Genomic DNA, 16096 nt, shown 5'->3' on the forward strand with positions numbered 1-16096 from the left:
TTGAGAACCCAGGAAACATAACCCCCCCAGAACACAGGGAAGACCTCTCTCACGTGGTCTGGTTCAAATTTCTAGTAAATTCAACACAAACCTTCTCCCTCAGTACAACAGATGGCTTCCAGGCAGAGTGATCCCCAACCTCTGTGCCAGAACAAACCCAACATACCCCAGAGCACAGGCCAGGCTGCCCAAAGGCAACAAGATCCTTCTTGAGACACTGCAGCCATTCCCCAGCTCCTATCAGAGCTTCACGGAAAAGCTGCTGTAAAAGACTATCCAGCTGCAGGCTTGGCCCCTTTCTGCTACTAGACTCAAGCCACAAAGAAAGCAAAACACAATTCTTCATCATTTTATTAATGATCAGCAACAAAAGTTTACAACAGAGAACAACAGAACTGTTGTGGAAAGACATCCAGCACAGTGCAGGGAGCAGCCCAGGACACCCACCACAGCACCCTGGAATGTAAGAGGCAGAAAGGGGGGGGCTCAGCCCAGCACCCGTTCTCCTCAGGCCATGTACCTCCCTGCAGGGGCATGTGTGCTGCATGCCAGCCCTCAAAACCAGCCATGAAATGTCAGCTGAAAGGTCTCTCCCTTAGGGAACCTGTCAGGCACAAGGTGAACTCTGGCAGCAGCAGCAAGGAGGGCTCTGAGCACGCTCCACATGCAGCACTGGGTTCTGCTGCCTCACAGCAGGGCAAGCCTTTGGCAGAAGCCCCCAGGGTTCCCTCACCTCACATCAGGAAATGCCTCAGCCCTGCAGGGACACTGCAGAACTGAGGGTCCCTGTGCCACCAGCTGCACACTCCCTCAGCAGCTGCCACACTGCTGCCGGGGCAGCAGACGATTCTCTGACCCAGACACAGCAGAGGCAGCTTTTACCCAGCTACACCCAGGGTAGCTTTGGGTCTGGTGTTTGTGCAGAGGCAGCAGCTGAGAGTTGTAGCACAGCAAACCCCAGGGCCTGTCAGCACCTCTGGCAGCTGCACACCTATGGCTCAGCATCCCCAGACACAAGCTCACAGGAGGAACTGTGGGTGCTGTGTCCTTCTCCCAGAGAAGCCTCTCTCACCAGTCTGTCCAGCCACCTCCACCACTGCCCAAAGGGCTGCCTGGAATGCTCAGGACAGCCACATCTGGAGGGGTACAGGGGGCCTGAGTGGCTGCTCCATTTCCCTCCTACTAAAAGCCAGAAATGGCAGAAGGTAAAAGCACATCAACATGTTAAAATATTAGTTATAATTAAAACCAGGGTGTTTTTCCCATAAAACCTCCTCCTGGGAAAGGGGATGGGGGCTGATTAATGGAGGAAAAACTAGGCAGCAGGATCCTGACTCGTTATGTCTGCATAATTAGTGCAGGAGGAGCTAGGACAGAAGAGGATAGGACAGCACATCCTGCATGCCAGCAGCAATGTCCCTGGTCAGGGGTCCCCTCTCAAAGAGCTCTCCTGCTCCTCAAGAGGGTGAGGCTGTGGTGCTCTGTGACTCACACATTGCCTCTCTGCTGGCCTACTGCTTCTCCTCCTCCAGTCTCTTCATGGCTTCCAACACTGCCAGCTCTTTTGCTTCCTTCTTCTGGTTCCTAGCTTCAAACTCCAGCCTGCAGTAATCACAAAATGCCACAAGATTCTCATCCATCCATCTCTCTAAGAGGCTAAAATCACCCAGAGCAGGGGAACATCGCCTTCTCCTAATGCTGCTTTGTTCTGAGAGTACTTAAGAAACCTCACCAGTTCCCCCAGATCCCTCTTCAAGACCTACCACACAGAGCTTCCCATAACTGTTACCACTGCTCTGCAGTCCTAGGATCCCACAATGGTTAAACACTGTTTATTTTCTCCAGGGATATGGTTGAATCCCCATCCCCAGATGTGTTTAAAAGGTGCAGAGGTGTGGTACTGAGGGACATGGTTTAGCATCAGACCAGGCAGAGTTAGAGAATAGTTGGACTTGTTCTTAAAGGTCTTTTCTAACTGCAAAAATGGATTCTGTTTCTCCCTGTGTGGAACATGCTGCTATTCCATGCTTGATCTGTCCTGGGATAGAGCATTTAGTGCTGGAATACCAAAAACTCAAATTCAACGCTGACCTGAGCCAAGGTCACTGAGGGTGAAGAGCTTGTGCCTAAAAGAGCAAAGCCCTGTTAAGAGCAACATGCCTCATTCCCCAAGAATCCAGCAAGGAAATGTTATCTTTAATAGGGGAAGAGGGAAAAATGACAGAATGTGCTGTGAAGCACATTCTGACATAGTCAAGTCGAGCTGTTCCTCTTCCTGTACAGCCCACTACATCCACATGTAAGCAGCCTGCCCAAGCTACAGAAGATGAAGGCCCAGTTCACTGACTCTGTGGGTTTAGACAAACCCTTCTCTTCCTGTTTGATGCCACTAATTAGTCCTCAGACAAGGTGGATGGCACAATACACAACACAACCAGGAGGTGAAGAAAGCCAACCTGTTTTTGATGATTCTCTGCACAATTAAGTCTGTGGTGAGGTTGCTGCCACTGTCCACCAGCTGGAAAATGCCACGTCTCTTTGGTTCCTGTGAACAAACACAGCACTCAGCTGTGAAAAACACACAGCACCTCTGGGTTTACAGCTCAGCAGTGAAAGCTGAGCAGAAGTCATGGCGGGTCCTATGGGCACCCAGCCAGGCACAACACAAAATGATGTCCTGGGGAGCAGAATAAATAACTGCTGGAAGCAAAGCTTCACTAATCTGAGAACTGAGCAAGGACTGGCATAGAGCAAAGATTACAGGATTTCTCAGTCTGCCATAAAAGCATCAGGAAAAAGGCAAAACAAAACAGTGACTAAAAAAAATTGGGAGCTGCTGTGAACAATTTGCAGGCTTTGCTCCAAGCAGCTACCCTCAGGGGTGGATGACAAACAGCATCACCTGCCAAGGACCTGCTTGGGTAGCATCCTCTGCAGCACAACTTCCCAGCTCAGGAACATGAACAAAGCCATAAAGTATCTGTCAAACACTGACAAAGCAGCATGGACAGCAGCAGCTGACAGCTTACCTCGTATGGATCAGAACCATCCTTGTCTGGCACCACCTCAGTCATCCCATGACACACAAGTGTTACCTGGAGAAGGACACAAAGTCACTGGCAAGCTCCAAAAGGTGACAGGGACTTTCCCTACCACTACACTTGCTGCAGCATAGCCTGCTGGTCAGCAAGGCCTGTACCAGGCTTGGCAGTGCACCTGGAGCTCCCTGTGATGCTTCTGAGCAGGACTATCTCTTCCATACCCTTGTGTTTCCCTACACAACTTTAGCTCCCTAAGCACATCACACCTTCATGTCCACCTACATACAATGACTCCTACCCTGAAGTGATCCAGTAGATCAGCAGTGACAGCATAGGGGGCTCCAATCACCACTTCTGAGACATACTAGAAAAGAAATCAGGTAAACAGTCCAAACATTAAACAAGACACTAAAAAAAACCCAACCAACCAAAAATAATCAACCCCAGAGACAAGCCTTCTTCCTAAACAGACTTAAGCAGATCATCTGGTTATAGAGTTAGGAGCAAGACCAGGGGAACAGGAGAGTGGGTCTAGCAGCCACTGCTTGTCACACAGCAGCTTTTTGTTGCCCTAGAGAACCTGCTTCCTAGTGGTACATCCATATCAAATCAAAAGTTAATTGCTTAGGGCATACATTTCTGGGCCTCCCCCCATTTCTTTCCCAGGAATTGTCTCCCCTGCTACAGCAGGGAGCTTTCTACAGGAACAGGGCTGTCATTGCATAGAGCAGCACAGCACCCTGCAGGGCACCTTGCCTTGTCCCACCTGCTGTAACAGTGCTGGGCAGCCTAAAGCAATCAGTCTTATCTTTGTTTTCTTGGTGCACACCAAAGAACTTGTGGAAGATTGTTGTCTACAGGTGGACACCACTCAGCTCCAGGCAGTTCCTGGAACAGCACAGAGGCACCTAGCCAACAGGCACTTACCCTGCAGGCCAAGACACTGAGTGTTCTCTCATGGATGTTCATGATGGGATAGTTCTTCCCTTTGTAGCGATTTACTTCCTACAAAAAAGCAACAGGCACAGTTGGAAGTGGGACAGAGCAACCCCCTTAACCCCTCACTGCCTCCCAGTAAGAAACTCCTGGATGGGCCAATACATCCCACCCCTGCCTTCCAGAGCTCAGCCTGCTTGTTTCAGAAGAAACAGGGGCAGAGATGCTGTCTCTGGACAGTGCTCTACTACAGACCTGATCGAAGTGCAGCCCAGCAATGATGTAGGGTTTCTCTGCCAGCTGGTGAACCTTCTCCAGGAAATCCACATGCCCAATATCTGTAGACCTGTTTAAGGAACTGAAGCTAACATGGAAACCAGGGAAAGGAGGACAGAAACATGCACTAAAATAACACAGCAGGAGACAGGAATCCAAAGGATTTTATTTTTGCATTACTCGTTGCCTATGTTCCAAGAACAGATGCCTCCTTCCTGCCCAGGTTCCACAGGTTCTGGGAAAAAGCCAGGCATCTTTTCAGCTCCACCCTACATGGCCTCAGCTTTGCTTCTGTCCAGAATTTCTACCTGTTCTGAGTGTTCTGGCACCATGTCTCAAAGGCCATGCTAGGGATGAAATGTCTGCTCCAGGTGCCCTGCGCAGTCAGTCTATGACAGCCTCAAGTCCTCCAGAGGGGCTAGAGTGTGATCACCAGAGCATGGAGAGTACCAACCGCCTCCCTGAAATCCTCCAGCAGCTACAAATCTCTCCAGAGAAGAGCTACAGCTCCTTTCTCAGTGGCCTGTGACTAAGCAGCAGCCATGAAGAACTCCTGACTCTTCCCTCACACACACACACGAAGGAAAGGGAAAAAACAACCAAAACCAAGCAGCCAACACAAACAGAAGAGGCAAGTATCTTAGTCTGGTGCCTCAAAACTGAAAACCTCAGAGACCAGCACAACTTTCTTGACCAAACAGAGTCAAGGATACGGAAGAGGTCGAAGGCTCCAGCCACGTAGATGATAGTGTCTCCTGGCTGCGGCTCCTTCCCTGATGCAAACTGGATGATCTTCTGAGATGTCTGTAGGAACTGCGAGACGCCAGTCCAGGGACTGTGACCTTTCGGCCCCTGGGGAAAAACACACACCACAGACATTTCCTCTTCAGGCTCTGGGAGAGGGTTTGGACACACACAGAGGGCAGCTGTGAGCCTTAATTCACTAGCAAGTATCACAGCTCAGAGCAGCCTGGACTTTCAACATGCCTGGCACCAAATATTTACACAATCTCACAAAAGCCCTTTTTGCTCTGTCAAACACAGTCTAAATTGTCCCCTCAAGAGCCAGCTAAAAGATGCTGAGAAGAAAGCTCAGAAAGAAGGAAAAGTAACAGGGCAGTCTTTGATTTCCAGGAGAGATGAGGAGTGCAAAGGGAGTTGACACCCAAACAACCTACACTCTTCCCACCCAGCCACCCATGCCAGGCTGGGAAAGAAGCACCTACAGCTCCAGCCAAGGCCAGGTGCCAGCACTGGGATGGCAAAGATAGAACTTTATCCCCGCCACGTGGCAGCTCTGGAAACAGTCACTGAGCCACCAGCTCTGTGCCCTTAAAGCTGCTCTGCAAGACTTGAACAAACACAACTCAGCCAGACCTAACCAGGCCATACGAAGGGCAGCATGCAGGGGTCATGCAGGGTACCTGGTGCCCAGATGTTTTCCCCAGATTCAAGCACCAAGAAACAGCCATGCTGGAGCAACAGACTTCCCCCCTCACCCCGCCCAAATCCTGGTCACAAAAAACCAACGTGGTGGGGGACAAAGAGGATGATTCAACCTGGTCAGCAAACCCTTTTGTGAGTGAAAAAAGACTTAACTCAAGCTGTAGGTCCAGGTGCTTGTTCATCAGGGACAATCCAACAACCAGGGGAATAAAAAAGGCAGGGAAAGCTCTTTAGAGGCAGCCCAGGATGTGTGCTGGGCATGGAAGGAGAGCTCCAGGAAGCCGCTCTGCTACTTGAGACCAGGCATGCGAGCTCCAGCTCTGCAGCACCGCATGCCAGCTACGTGCCTGTGCCAAATGCTTCCCAGACCAAATGCAACACCTTGAAAACCACGAGCACTGAAACAAGCTTGCACAGAGGCTGTCCCTAGGATGCAACTGTAGCACTGGGGTGCCAAAGGAAGCAGTGACAAAGAATCTACGATCAAGCCAGAAAACCAGCCAAGGCTCAACAGGTGCAGCAGCTCCACAGCGCTGCTAAGGAGAGTTCACTCCCTGCGGCCACACCTGCCTCTCTCACTGGCTAAAGCAGCTGCTTTACGGGGCAGCAGACATTTACTCAGATTACAACTGAAGGTGAGGATAAAAACAGCCCTGCAACATAGGCCAGAAAGCACATTTGGAATCCTGCTCAGACATGACAACAACCAGATGTCCATGACCAGAACTCACATTACCTTCCCAAAGTTGTCAGTGTGCTTCCGATAGTCTAGGTCCTCATCCTGAAGGGAGATAAAGAGTCAAAATGTTTAAGCACTCACATAGCTCTGTCCAGCCAAGAACATGCTTGTGTGTGGCAGAAGTGCTGGAAAGCTGGCTCAGCCTGCCCACCATTGATCTCTGGCACTGAATGCTGACAAACTAGTTGGTATCTAAATTCAGAGTCATGCCCCAGAATGAGTCAGATGAAACATGTCCTTATCTGATCCCAGCTGGCACCACAGTGACAGTGGTTCTTGCCCAATCTACAGATCTGATAGTATCGCACACTGATGTCCTTCCTCTACTATGCAAGCCCCTTAGAGGACAGCATTCCTCCTCCCTTCAAAGACACTCCTCTAGAGATGAGCTCAGATCTCTGCAGACAGCTAGCAGCCCTGTGCTAGATCTTGATGTGAATTTGTAGATTACAGCTAAGCCAGTCTAATGGCTCAGCACACTTAAAGATTTCCCTTTACCATCTCTCGAATTCCTTGTGGGTCCCTTGTCTTGTCCCTGCTGGTATCTAGGTGATTCCATTCACTGGACTGCTTGCTTACTAAGTCACTCAACTCATTAACAAACATAAAACTACTTCCTTTATTCTCCTTTGATTAGGTTAGGAAGCTGAGGAAAATCAAGAGAGATTTGGTAAGATTAGATACAGCAGAAGACAGAAGCATACAGCTCAGTGGGAAGGAAGAGGACTTTCCAAGTCTGGCACCACTGGGCTGCTAGACCAATGCGATTGCACTGTGTAGTTTCACCCTCAGGGAGGCCACAGGCCAGCTAGAACGTTCCCATGATGTTCCTGAAGCTCACACCAATCATGAGGGATTGAAGCTTTTATCCCTCACATCTTTCCAAAGCAGCATGGGCTGAGATCATGGTGTGATCTCAGACAGGCTTAAGCAAACATAAGCAGGTTGTTTGGCTGCCACTGCCCATAATCAGCTTGCCAGTTCTTCGTGCACCTAGGAGCCAGACCTAGGAGCTCTAACTGCTGTTTGGGACAGCAAAAGGAAAGAGCTGGCAAAGCCCTGGATTCCAAACTCCCACCCAAAGCCTTCTGACTCACTATGTTGCTGTGGTGAGCCTTAGTCATGAGCAGCATGCGGCCGACGAGGTCGGTAGTGGACACACCTTGGGTGCGTTTGCATTCCCTGCAGGGAGACAAGCAAAGGATAAAGCAGAAGCCACGGGAGCACATACCTCTTCCCACAGTTACCACAGAACATCTGTGACACCTGGGAAATACAAAGCAGGGGCCATCTCAAGAAGCCTTCCTTCTACCTACTCCCAATATCAAGTACAGCATTCATCTGCTGAGCCTCTGCATCTTCACACCACAGCAACTGCTCTTATGAGGAAAACTTACCTTGCAGAGACTTCCCAACAGAGGTAACTCCCAGTGAGGCTTAAAGACCATAACTAGCACCTGACAGGAACAAGAAGGCTTGGCCAGTCAGCTTCCCAGAAGCCAAAATGGTGGGAGCTCTGACACATGCTACAGCAGAATGAAAGCGTGACCTGAAGATAGCTCTGCTTCATCTGACTTCCTTTCAGGGCACAAACACCCGGAAACTACGCCCAAAAGAAGGTAAGCAGCAAGGGCTTACCTGTATCTCCCTGCTGTCTTCACTTCCTCGTAGGTATCCTTGCCATCTACTGTTAAGGTGATGTCATCTGCAGAGACAAAAAAAGCCTCAGAACTGTGCCCCAGGCCTTCTTGCACTAAAGCTGTTTCAGAGCAATAGCAGCTGACAAGATCCAGCAGGTGCTCCAGACTACAGCTCTTGCAAACCAAATCCCTTCGCACACATGACAATACATCCTGCATCCCATGGAAACGCTAGGGGCTTGCAAGACAATCCTACCTGTGGAGACAAGCATATTCTGGGATGCTAAACACCATTAGCCATCCAGCTCACTGCTTCTTAGGTAGCCCAGAAAAATCTGAGCTGTTTGCCCTCATAATGACTCCGGCAGCAGGCACAAGTGAACTGTCTGAATAACAATGAACAGCTTTCATCAGCCTCAGTACTGAAAAACACCTTAACTTCTCCAGGACTGGTTTTAGCTGTTGGTTCATGTTATACCTGTTTCAAACAGTCCTCTGAGAGCCAGTTCTATGCTCAGTGATGGCACTTCCACAGAGTTAATTTCAGTTCAGCCTTGGCATGGTTCCCAACTCACCCTACAAAACCACCTCTCACCTACTTTTAGTGATAGTGAAAAATCTTCACAAGGAAAACCTCATCTGGTTCTCATCTGGCAGAGCAAGCAGCCTGCCCTGCAGCACTGGCAGCTCAGGAGTGCTCTCACACCTTAGGTGGCAGCTCAGGGCAGCAGAGGAGTTCTCCAACTCCACACCCTCACCTCAGGGCACAGGGACAGAACATCTCGACATGCCAGAAGAGGCAGAAACAGCAGCTTTGCTGCCTGTCACCTTCTTAGTTAAGCTCAAGTTATTTCAAAACTAATCTTTTGCATAAACAGAGCATGGCAAAACTGCAGGGTGCGAGGGTGGTACTCGGGTAGAAGTGCAGGAGGGATAAACACAGGGAAACTGGAGCAAAGGCCACAGGTGCTTCCCTGTGGCCATGATCTCTCACCGAGTCTAGTTAGAGGTTGTGTACCCCAATCACATTCAGGAAAGGCAATTAAGCTAGCAAGCAATTTGATAGTCACTCTGTCCAAGTGAAAAAGTGTATCTTGGACAACATTTATGACTGACTGACATTTAATGACACACTTGGCTTATCAGCAGCAGGTGGCTGAGGTCAGATGAGGAAGGATAGATGAAATGAGTGCAAAGACCACTCCTGATTAAACTAGCAAAATACCAGGGAGGAGGGACTGAGGTGGGATGAACAGTCCCAGGAAGGGACAGAATACAAATGCATGAACACTGGTTCTCTTCAGTGACTGTAAACAGAAAAGTGCTCAGTAAGAAGTAGGTCTCTGACCACACGGTCAGTTAAGCCCTTCAACAGCTTATCAGCCGGATAAAGAGAGAGAAGCTTTTCAGATCTGATCTCATCCCAGGGTAAGCAGATATAAACAGGATTGCATTTCTTCACACTTACCTTTTAAACAGCGTTTTTCACATTTAAGTTTTGCAAATTACTTTCTCCCTATGCACAGATTTCTGCTGATGCTAAGGGCAACCCCAGAATAAGTGTCAGGCAACATGCTTCACCTCTGTATGTGAAAGGGATGCTTAAAGCCAAGGAATCTCCAAGAGACCTCGCCACTCACAGGGTGCCTACACACAGGTGTACTTCTCCAGAACACCAGAGCAGGAGTAGCCCTTCTGCCCACTCAGGTGCTGGTAAAAGCAGATCTCTGTACACGAGGTATCCTGGGGGCCGGCACTAGCCTGATCATTCCTCCACATGCAGCAAGGGAAAGCAAGAGCACAAAAGCCCCAGAGGGCCTGCGTTAACATAACTATCGCCTCAGAATTCCACTCACCACCATGCACACAGAAGTCACAGTTATATTTGTCCAGGGTTTCCAGTGTGGTGACATAGGGAGCTCCTGGAGCAATCTCATCCACCCATTTGATGGCTTGCACCATTTTGTACCTCTCCTCCTGTGTAAAGACAGGGGGGCCCTTGTGCTTGGCAATCTCCTCTGGGCGAGAAACAGAAAAACCCAGTTAGAAGCAGGTACTGCAGCTATGAAGCGTCTCACCTACAGGAGCCTCACTCGTTTCATGGGCAGATGAACTTCCCTGGGTGCCTAAACTCAGTCTGAAATCTCTTGTGGTAGAGAAAGAAGCCACAGCTAGATCAGAAAAGGTTTTAATTCATATGCATTTCCTTAATGTGTAACAAGGGCCCTGAAATTCACTCTGAAGGTGAAAGGTCTCAGTGCCTCCCTGTACCCAAGACACCTCCTCCTGGTGGGGCTACCTGGGTCTCCCAGCAGCCCTCGAGGGGGAACTCCCCTTTCAAGCAACATCTTCACGCTGTGCTTGGTTTATGCTAGAAAATAAGCGTCCCTAAACTAATTAAAAATGCATCTGCACAGGTGAGAACTAATTCCTAGCACTTAGTTCACTGCAAGCCCATCTGGAAGGTAACTCAACACAGTTAATTTGCTGTGGAATATTAGTTCTGCAGTTTGCACCAGCAAAATCTGACTGATTTTAAACTGGTTCAACCATCTTTACAGCAGAGAATCCAGATCACCCCTCAAACAAAGCCTACAAGCTCTATACTACCTAACCCTCACTCTAGAAAGTCTAACAGGGGCAACTCCACTCCCTTACTCAGGGAAGACACTTCTGAAGGCTGCTGCTCCTTGAGGAGATGTAGGAAGAACTGCTTTTCATCAGGATATCTCCACTCTTGTGGTTAATGCTGCTGGGTGATTCTAGAGGCAGCTCGAGGTGAAAAGCTGCAAAAACCTCTTACCATCTGTGTGGACTCCAACAATCAGATAATCTCCCATGGCCCGAGCTTGGCGCAGCTGGTTCGAGTGCCCATAGTGCACCATGTCATAACTAGAAAGAGAACAGCCCCGGTTCAGACTGGGGACGCTAGGATGAGTTTTGCTGGGAAGCTGCAGGAGGTGACCTTCCACCTTCGCAGCGTCAGCGGGAGTCCTTCCCCTCGGGCTGCAGAGTTTAAAGTCTCTCTGCTGTTACGATGCAGGACTGATGCGGTTACAGCCCGCTCACCAGGGGCAGGCGGCAGCGCTCCCTCACGGTGCAATAAAACCTGCCGCGCCCGGGGAGCTGGGTGCCAGTGGAGGACCGGCCGGATTACGGGGTCCCTGTCGCGGAGCAGGAAACTGGCCGGGGAGCTGGCTGGAAAACAGCGTCCCCAGCCCTCCGGGGCCAGGCGGCAGGTATCGGCTGCAACGCCAGGCACTCGGCACGGCCCCGCCGGCAGCCCGGCCCAGCCCTCCGGCTCTCCGAGGCCCGTGGGGTAGCGAAACCCGTGGGAGCCGCCGGTTCCGTGGCGGTCATATCCTGCGGCGGCTTGCACCAGGGCTCCGCAGCAGCTCGACGGGGAAGGCCCCGCCCCGGGGCCCATCGCCACCCCGGTCAGAGAAGAGCCGGAGGCACCGTCGCGGCCAACACGGTTTTATTTCTCCGGACGACACACCGCGCCGCCCCCGCCGCCCGCCCCACTCACCATCCGTCGCACCAGACGCGTACGGGCCGGTGCACAGCACCGGCGCCCGCTACGGGGCCGCCACCGGCGCCCGCTACCGCCCCGTTGCGCAGCATGGCCGCGCTGTCACCGGCAGCACCGGCCGCCCGCCAGCACCGGCGGGGGCGCCCTCGCCCCGCCCCCTGCCCGCCCCCGCCGCCATCTTGGGGCGCGGCCCCGCCCGCCTCAGTGGCTCTTCCTGCGCCGTGTGCCCTTGGCGCAGCCGCGGCCCAGCCAGCCGCCGGCCCGGGCGGGTGGCGGATCATCCCGCGACGGCTGCTCCTCTGGCGGCGGCTCGGCACCCGGCGGCGGGGCCACCGGCTTTCGCGAGTGCGTGCCTTCCTCCTCGGGGCGCAGCGGCTCGGACAGCGTGAAGATGGGGTCCCGGGCCCTACGGAGACAGCGTGAGCATTGGCGGGGGATACCGGCGGCCCCAGCGCTGTCAGCTGCCGGGCAGGCAGGGCTTCCCGGGCCACTCACCGGTCGTAGCGCGGGATCTCCAGTCCCAGCTCTGCCATCAGAAGCTGCATGACATCGTCGCACCGGCCGTGCAGCTTCAGGGCTGCCAGGTCATCCTTTGGGGTCCACTGCAGGAGAACACCAGACCCACGGCTGCAGGCAGCTCCCGAGGGTGGGGAGGAGCCCTGCATGCTGCAGAGTGGATGGATGCACCACAGACCCGTGTTGTTTGGCCCAAACTAGCCAAATCCCTTGCTTTTAAAAGGCGCTCACCTGCAGGTTCACAATATAGAGCTTTGGACGGCGTGTGGGTGGCTTGCTCATGCACCAGAGGCGAGGGTATTTTTTCAAAACCTGCCACAAAATAGAGGTTATCAGCACAGCCAAAGGCACGTGGAACTGCAAACTGTATCAGCGAGAGGAAAAGGAATGTATTACCAGGAGGGGAAAGAGGGAGGAAGAGAGACTATCACAGATGGTGGGCGAATCCTGACACCAGAGTTTACAGTTGTCTGTTTGGGAGGAGACTGCTCAGCACCAAGGTGTATCACCAAGAGGGAATGCAGCTAACAATCTTCACCGAGTCTCTAAAGTTACCTTTAAGCTGGAACCCAGACAAAGAATCACATCTGCTTTGCTTGCAGCTTCTGTTGCTGCTTCCCAGTTCAGGGGCTGTCTCAATGTCCCCTTCTCCCCAAAGTGGACGATTGTATCTCTCAATTGTGCCCCACACTTGTGGCACATCCTGCCCGTGTGATGCCGGTGCAGGGCTGTGCGCTCCGTCACGTCGAATACTCGCACATACTCTCTGTTTGGTGTGCAGGAAGTGCAGACCTGGTCAGGACAAAAGCAAAAAGCCTGTTACATCGTTAGCATCTAGTCTAAGAACAGCCAAGAGCCAAGCACTGCTCAGAAGAAACGCACTTTTTGGGGACAATAAACTGGAAGCAGTAGAAGGGATCATCAGGGATCAGATGCTCATTTGGAAGACCTGGAGTAGCAAACAGAATTACAGGACCTTGCTGGCTATGCAGTAAGAGGGAATTCAGAGCAGGTCTGAGCAAGAGTACTCAGAAACAGAAGGCTCTACCAAGTAGAGAGAAAAAGCTACAGAGCTGTACAGAACATTTTAGTTTAGTGCCTGGTAACTAGTTCACCCCAAACCTAATGGCCTAAAGATAGAATCTAAGTAGAGGCTAACCTTTGTACTAATTCTTCTTGAGCTAGCAGTGGACGATTACCTTATCCTCTTGTGAGGCCACCACAGAGTAATGCTGTCCTGTTCTGGGCACTCACCTCTATGTACATGTTTCCATGAAGCTCAGATATTGCTGCTCGGGGTAACCCACTCCGCAGGTGCAGCCCATCACAGTTTTGAGACACCACATGCTGCACCTTGAAGATAATAAAACACTGAGCTAACAGGCTCTGAAAGGGATGCTCAAATGCAGGCAATGCCTATGTCTCCAACAGCCCCACACATCAAAGCAGAACCAGCAGAAGAAAAGTGTGGAGAACAAACCTTTCTAGAAGCTAAATGAAAAGACTTCTGCTAAACAGCTGTACAGGTCTGGCTGACTTTGTAGCCAGTTCCCCAGACCAGCCTCACTGGAAGGCAAATACATGGTGTTAAAAGGCACCACAGAAAAATTGCCAGAGCTCATCTGGAGCTAGCCTAAGGGAGACTCGGTTCTGCAAGAGCACAGGAGGCTTCTTCCCACATGGATGTGTAGCCACCAGTATTTAGGAAGCCAGAAAGATTCTTTCCTTGTGTTGGGCTTTATTTATCTTACTTAGATGAAGGAACACAAGTGAGGTGCAGAAAAATACCTTACCAGGTTGTGCTTGTGCAGGCAGGCGATGCTCATGTGGGTGAGTGTGGGCTCTGCCTCACTCAGATCTGTAGCCCTGACAAGAAGTCACAAAAAAAAAGTAAGTTGGAATTGGCCTTAATCTCTGCTAGCACCAGCTTTCTGTTGCACAGCTCAGAGTGTGTCTCCTTACCTGATGCTCCTGCCCTTCTGCAGCAACGTCCATATGCCATTAGGGCCTCTGTAGTCGGGGATTGAAGCTGCCTGCGTTACCATGAGAGAAAAAAAAAACCCGAGGCCTGACTGGAAGATTCAAACCTCTTGTCCACAAACACATCACCCAGAACAACCAGATACACCTTATTCACAGGTGCCTTTTCATCCATTCCAGGTTTTCCAGCACAGCAATTGCCTAATAGCAGGAACGTGTTTTCGTATGTTTTCCTCAGTACCACTTTTCCTACCTTACAGCTCATTTTCACCTCTGGCATTTATTTTCTTCATTCTACTATTATGGAATCCCTCCACAACTTTTTTTTTTTGACCCTTAGTACTTCACCATTTCCCTATGCACAGCTCAATTTTGGAACCTTTCCTATTTTCACCATACTGATTCCTGATACCTTTAGGAAAAATACTTCTCACATCAGCACTCACAGCCTCTGCCCATAATCATGCTGTGCATCAGCAGAGACGGTAGAAAAGGTGACACACAACATGTTATTAGAAGCAAAACCAGATTTCCACTCCCAGAGGCCCCCAAAGCCAACTGCTTCTTAAACTGCCATATGTAGGTTCTAATAATCACCAGCTATTCCTAGGTCCTGTCCACTGCTGCAGCCAAAATGAAGTAGCTAACTTGGTTTGACACCAAAAGTAGTTGGAGAGACTTGAATGAAGTAAAACTAGCGATCCTCTCATTTGAGAAGCACTATCTTCAGAGGATGACAGAGGCAATGCAACCTCAGAATCAACTGGGCAGCAGGTGCAAAGCCCACGGTGGAAGCTAGCAAATGTCTCAGTCACAGTTTGCAGCATAGCACCCCAGATTTAGCACGCACCAGAGTCATTTGGAAACCACAAAAAAGTCCTAATGGCATTGCAGCATTCCTGAAGGAGCTCCCAAAGCTCCAGCCACTCACCCCCAAAGACTCCTACCGTACTGATCCCAGCTCCTGTATAGATGACAAGGTGCTTGGCATTCTGGACAGCAGTGGCCAGCTCAGTGACCTTTCTCTTTAACTCTTCTGGTTCATCACATACCTAGAAAACACACCTGAGCAAGTTCACATGTTTCTGAGATACATCTGAGTACATCACTAAATTAGAAGGACTGAGAATTTGCCTGGAAGTTTTAGCACAGGCTGGGTCTAACCAAGAAAGCAATGCAAACGTTATTAAAAGTGGCTTTCAAATAAGAGAACATGGGTGTTGTCCAGGGAGGATCAAGGGGAAATGCTTCCTGGTTAGCAACATGTGCAGATCCACCCTCCCAAGACGTGCCCACAGAGGACACGTGCATAAACCCACATACATTCGGAAAAGACACGAATCTGGCAGCCCCTAGATTAAGGCTGATGTGGAGCCAAACCGAGGGTGGACGCGGGAGCCCACAACATCGGGGGCGGAGGTGTTCCCCGTAAGGCAGCACGGCAGCTTTTCACCGAGACCTGCGTCAGCTCCAGAGCTATCCTGCAGTAGCCAGCGTGGCAACCTCACCCCGCCGGAGCGCAGAGCTCCTCTTCCCGGCCGCGGCCTGCTCCCCACAACAACCGAGCAGCGGCTCCGGGGAGGCGCCGCCAGCCCGCGGGCGACGACTGAGCCTGCCGCTCCCCCGCCGCCCACCTCCTCTTGCCGCCGGCGCAGCCGCTCCCGCCGCTTGCGGCGCCTCTCCAGCTCCCGGACGATGTCCTCGCTCTCGCTCAGCACCTGGCACTCCTCGGGGCTCCGCTCCGCCGGCGGCTTCCTCCAGATGCGGGACACCTGCCCGGTGCACACGGGTGGTCATGGCAGCCCTCGGCAGCCCGCAGCAGCGAGAGGGCCGGGCCGGGCCGCGCCGTACCTGCCTCCGCCGGTCCCGCTGCTCCTCCTGCAGAAGGATCTCGGCCCGCGCCGCCGCTTTCCGCTCCGAGCGGCTGAGGCTGCCGCCGGCCGCCATCACCCCGGAAGCGCCGCGCTTCCGCTGCCGGCCGCCCCACCCC

General features: G+C 51.6%; 2 protein-coding genes across 4 annotated transcripts; both read right to left on the reverse strand.

Annotated features, from left to right (window-relative positions):
* Positions 1–327: 327 nt before the first annotated feature.
* PCYT2 (phosphate cytidylyltransferase 2, ethanolamine) lies at positions 328–11975 on the reverse strand. Of its 3 annotated transcripts, XM_068151340.1 has the most exons (14): positions 11608–11975; positions 10882–10970; positions 9935–10096; positions 8077–8143; positions 7536–7620; positions 6436–6480; positions 4967–5105; positions 4233–4315; positions 3969–4046; positions 3340–3405; positions 3030–3095; positions 2457–2545; positions 1493–1602; positions 328–456 (listed from the first exon to the last, which is right to left on the reverse strand). In XM_068151340.1, the coding sequence occupies exons 1-13, from the start codon at positions 11889–11891 to the stop codon at positions 1512–1514; spliced, it is 1344 nt and encodes a 447-aa protein (XP_068007441.1). In that variant the 5' UTR covers positions 11892–11975; the 3' UTR covers positions 328–456; positions 1493–1511. The 3 variants fall into 3 exon arrangements, with proteins under 3 accessions (XP_068007441.1, XP_068007440.1, XP_068007443.1); XM_068151339.1 differs by having other exon boundaries at positions 328–1602; XM_068151342.1 differs by lacking the exon at positions 6436–6480 and having other exon boundaries at positions 328–1602.
* Positions 11976–12101: 126 nt separating this feature from the next.
* Positions 12102–16053, reverse strand: SIRT7 (sirtuin 7). Its single transcript, XM_068151741.1, has 9 exons — positions 15958–16053; positions 15615–15878; positions 15054–15158; positions 14089–14159; positions 13920–13992; positions 13381–13479; positions 12682–12918; positions 12358–12438; positions 12102–12212 (listed from the first exon to the last, which is right to left on the reverse strand). Exons 1-9 carry the CDS (start codon positions 16051–16053, stop codon positions 12102–12104), a joined length of 1137 nt encoding a protein of 378 aa, XP_068007842.1.
* Positions 16054–16096: the final 43 nt, after the last annotated feature.

This window comes from Melanerpes formicivorus, unplaced genomic scaffold (genome assembly GCF_026170545.1).
Source record: "Melanerpes formicivorus ecotype bairdi unplaced genomic scaffold, bMelFor1.0.p_v2 SCAF_21, whole genome shotgun sequence".
In the NCBI taxonomy this organism is placed as follows: Eukaryota; Metazoa; Chordata; class Aves; order Piciformes; family Picidae; genus Melanerpes; species Melanerpes formicivorus.

Excerpts from the sequence above, each read along its gene's own strand:
- SIRT7 (XM_068151741.1), bottom strand. The coding sequence starts at position 16,053 with ATGGCGGCCGGCGGCAGCCTCAGCCGCTCGGAGCGGAAAGCGGCGGCG. Across the intron at positions 12,919-13,380 it reads ATGGAAACATGTACATAGAG|GTCTGCACTTCCTGCACACC; the intron begins GTGAGTGCCCAG and ends TGTCCTGACCAG. Across the intron at positions 12,213-12,357 it reads TCTATATTGTGAACCTGCAG|TGGACCCCAAAGGATGACCT; the intron begins GTGAGCGCCTTT and ends GTTCTCCTGCAG.
- PCYT2 (XM_068151340.1), bottom strand. The coding sequence starts at position 11,891 with ATGATCCGCCACCCGCCCGGGCCGGCGGCTGGCTGGGCCGCGGCTGCG. Across the intron at positions 10,097-10,881 it reads TGTTGGAGTCCACACAGATG|AGGAGATTGCCAAGCACAAG; the intron begins GTAAGAGGTTTT and ends TTTCTCGCCCAG. Across the intron at positions 4,047-4,232 it reads CTGGGCTGCACTTCGATCAG|GAAGTAAATCGCTACAAAGG; the intron begins GTCTGTAGTAGA and ends GCTTTTTTGTAG.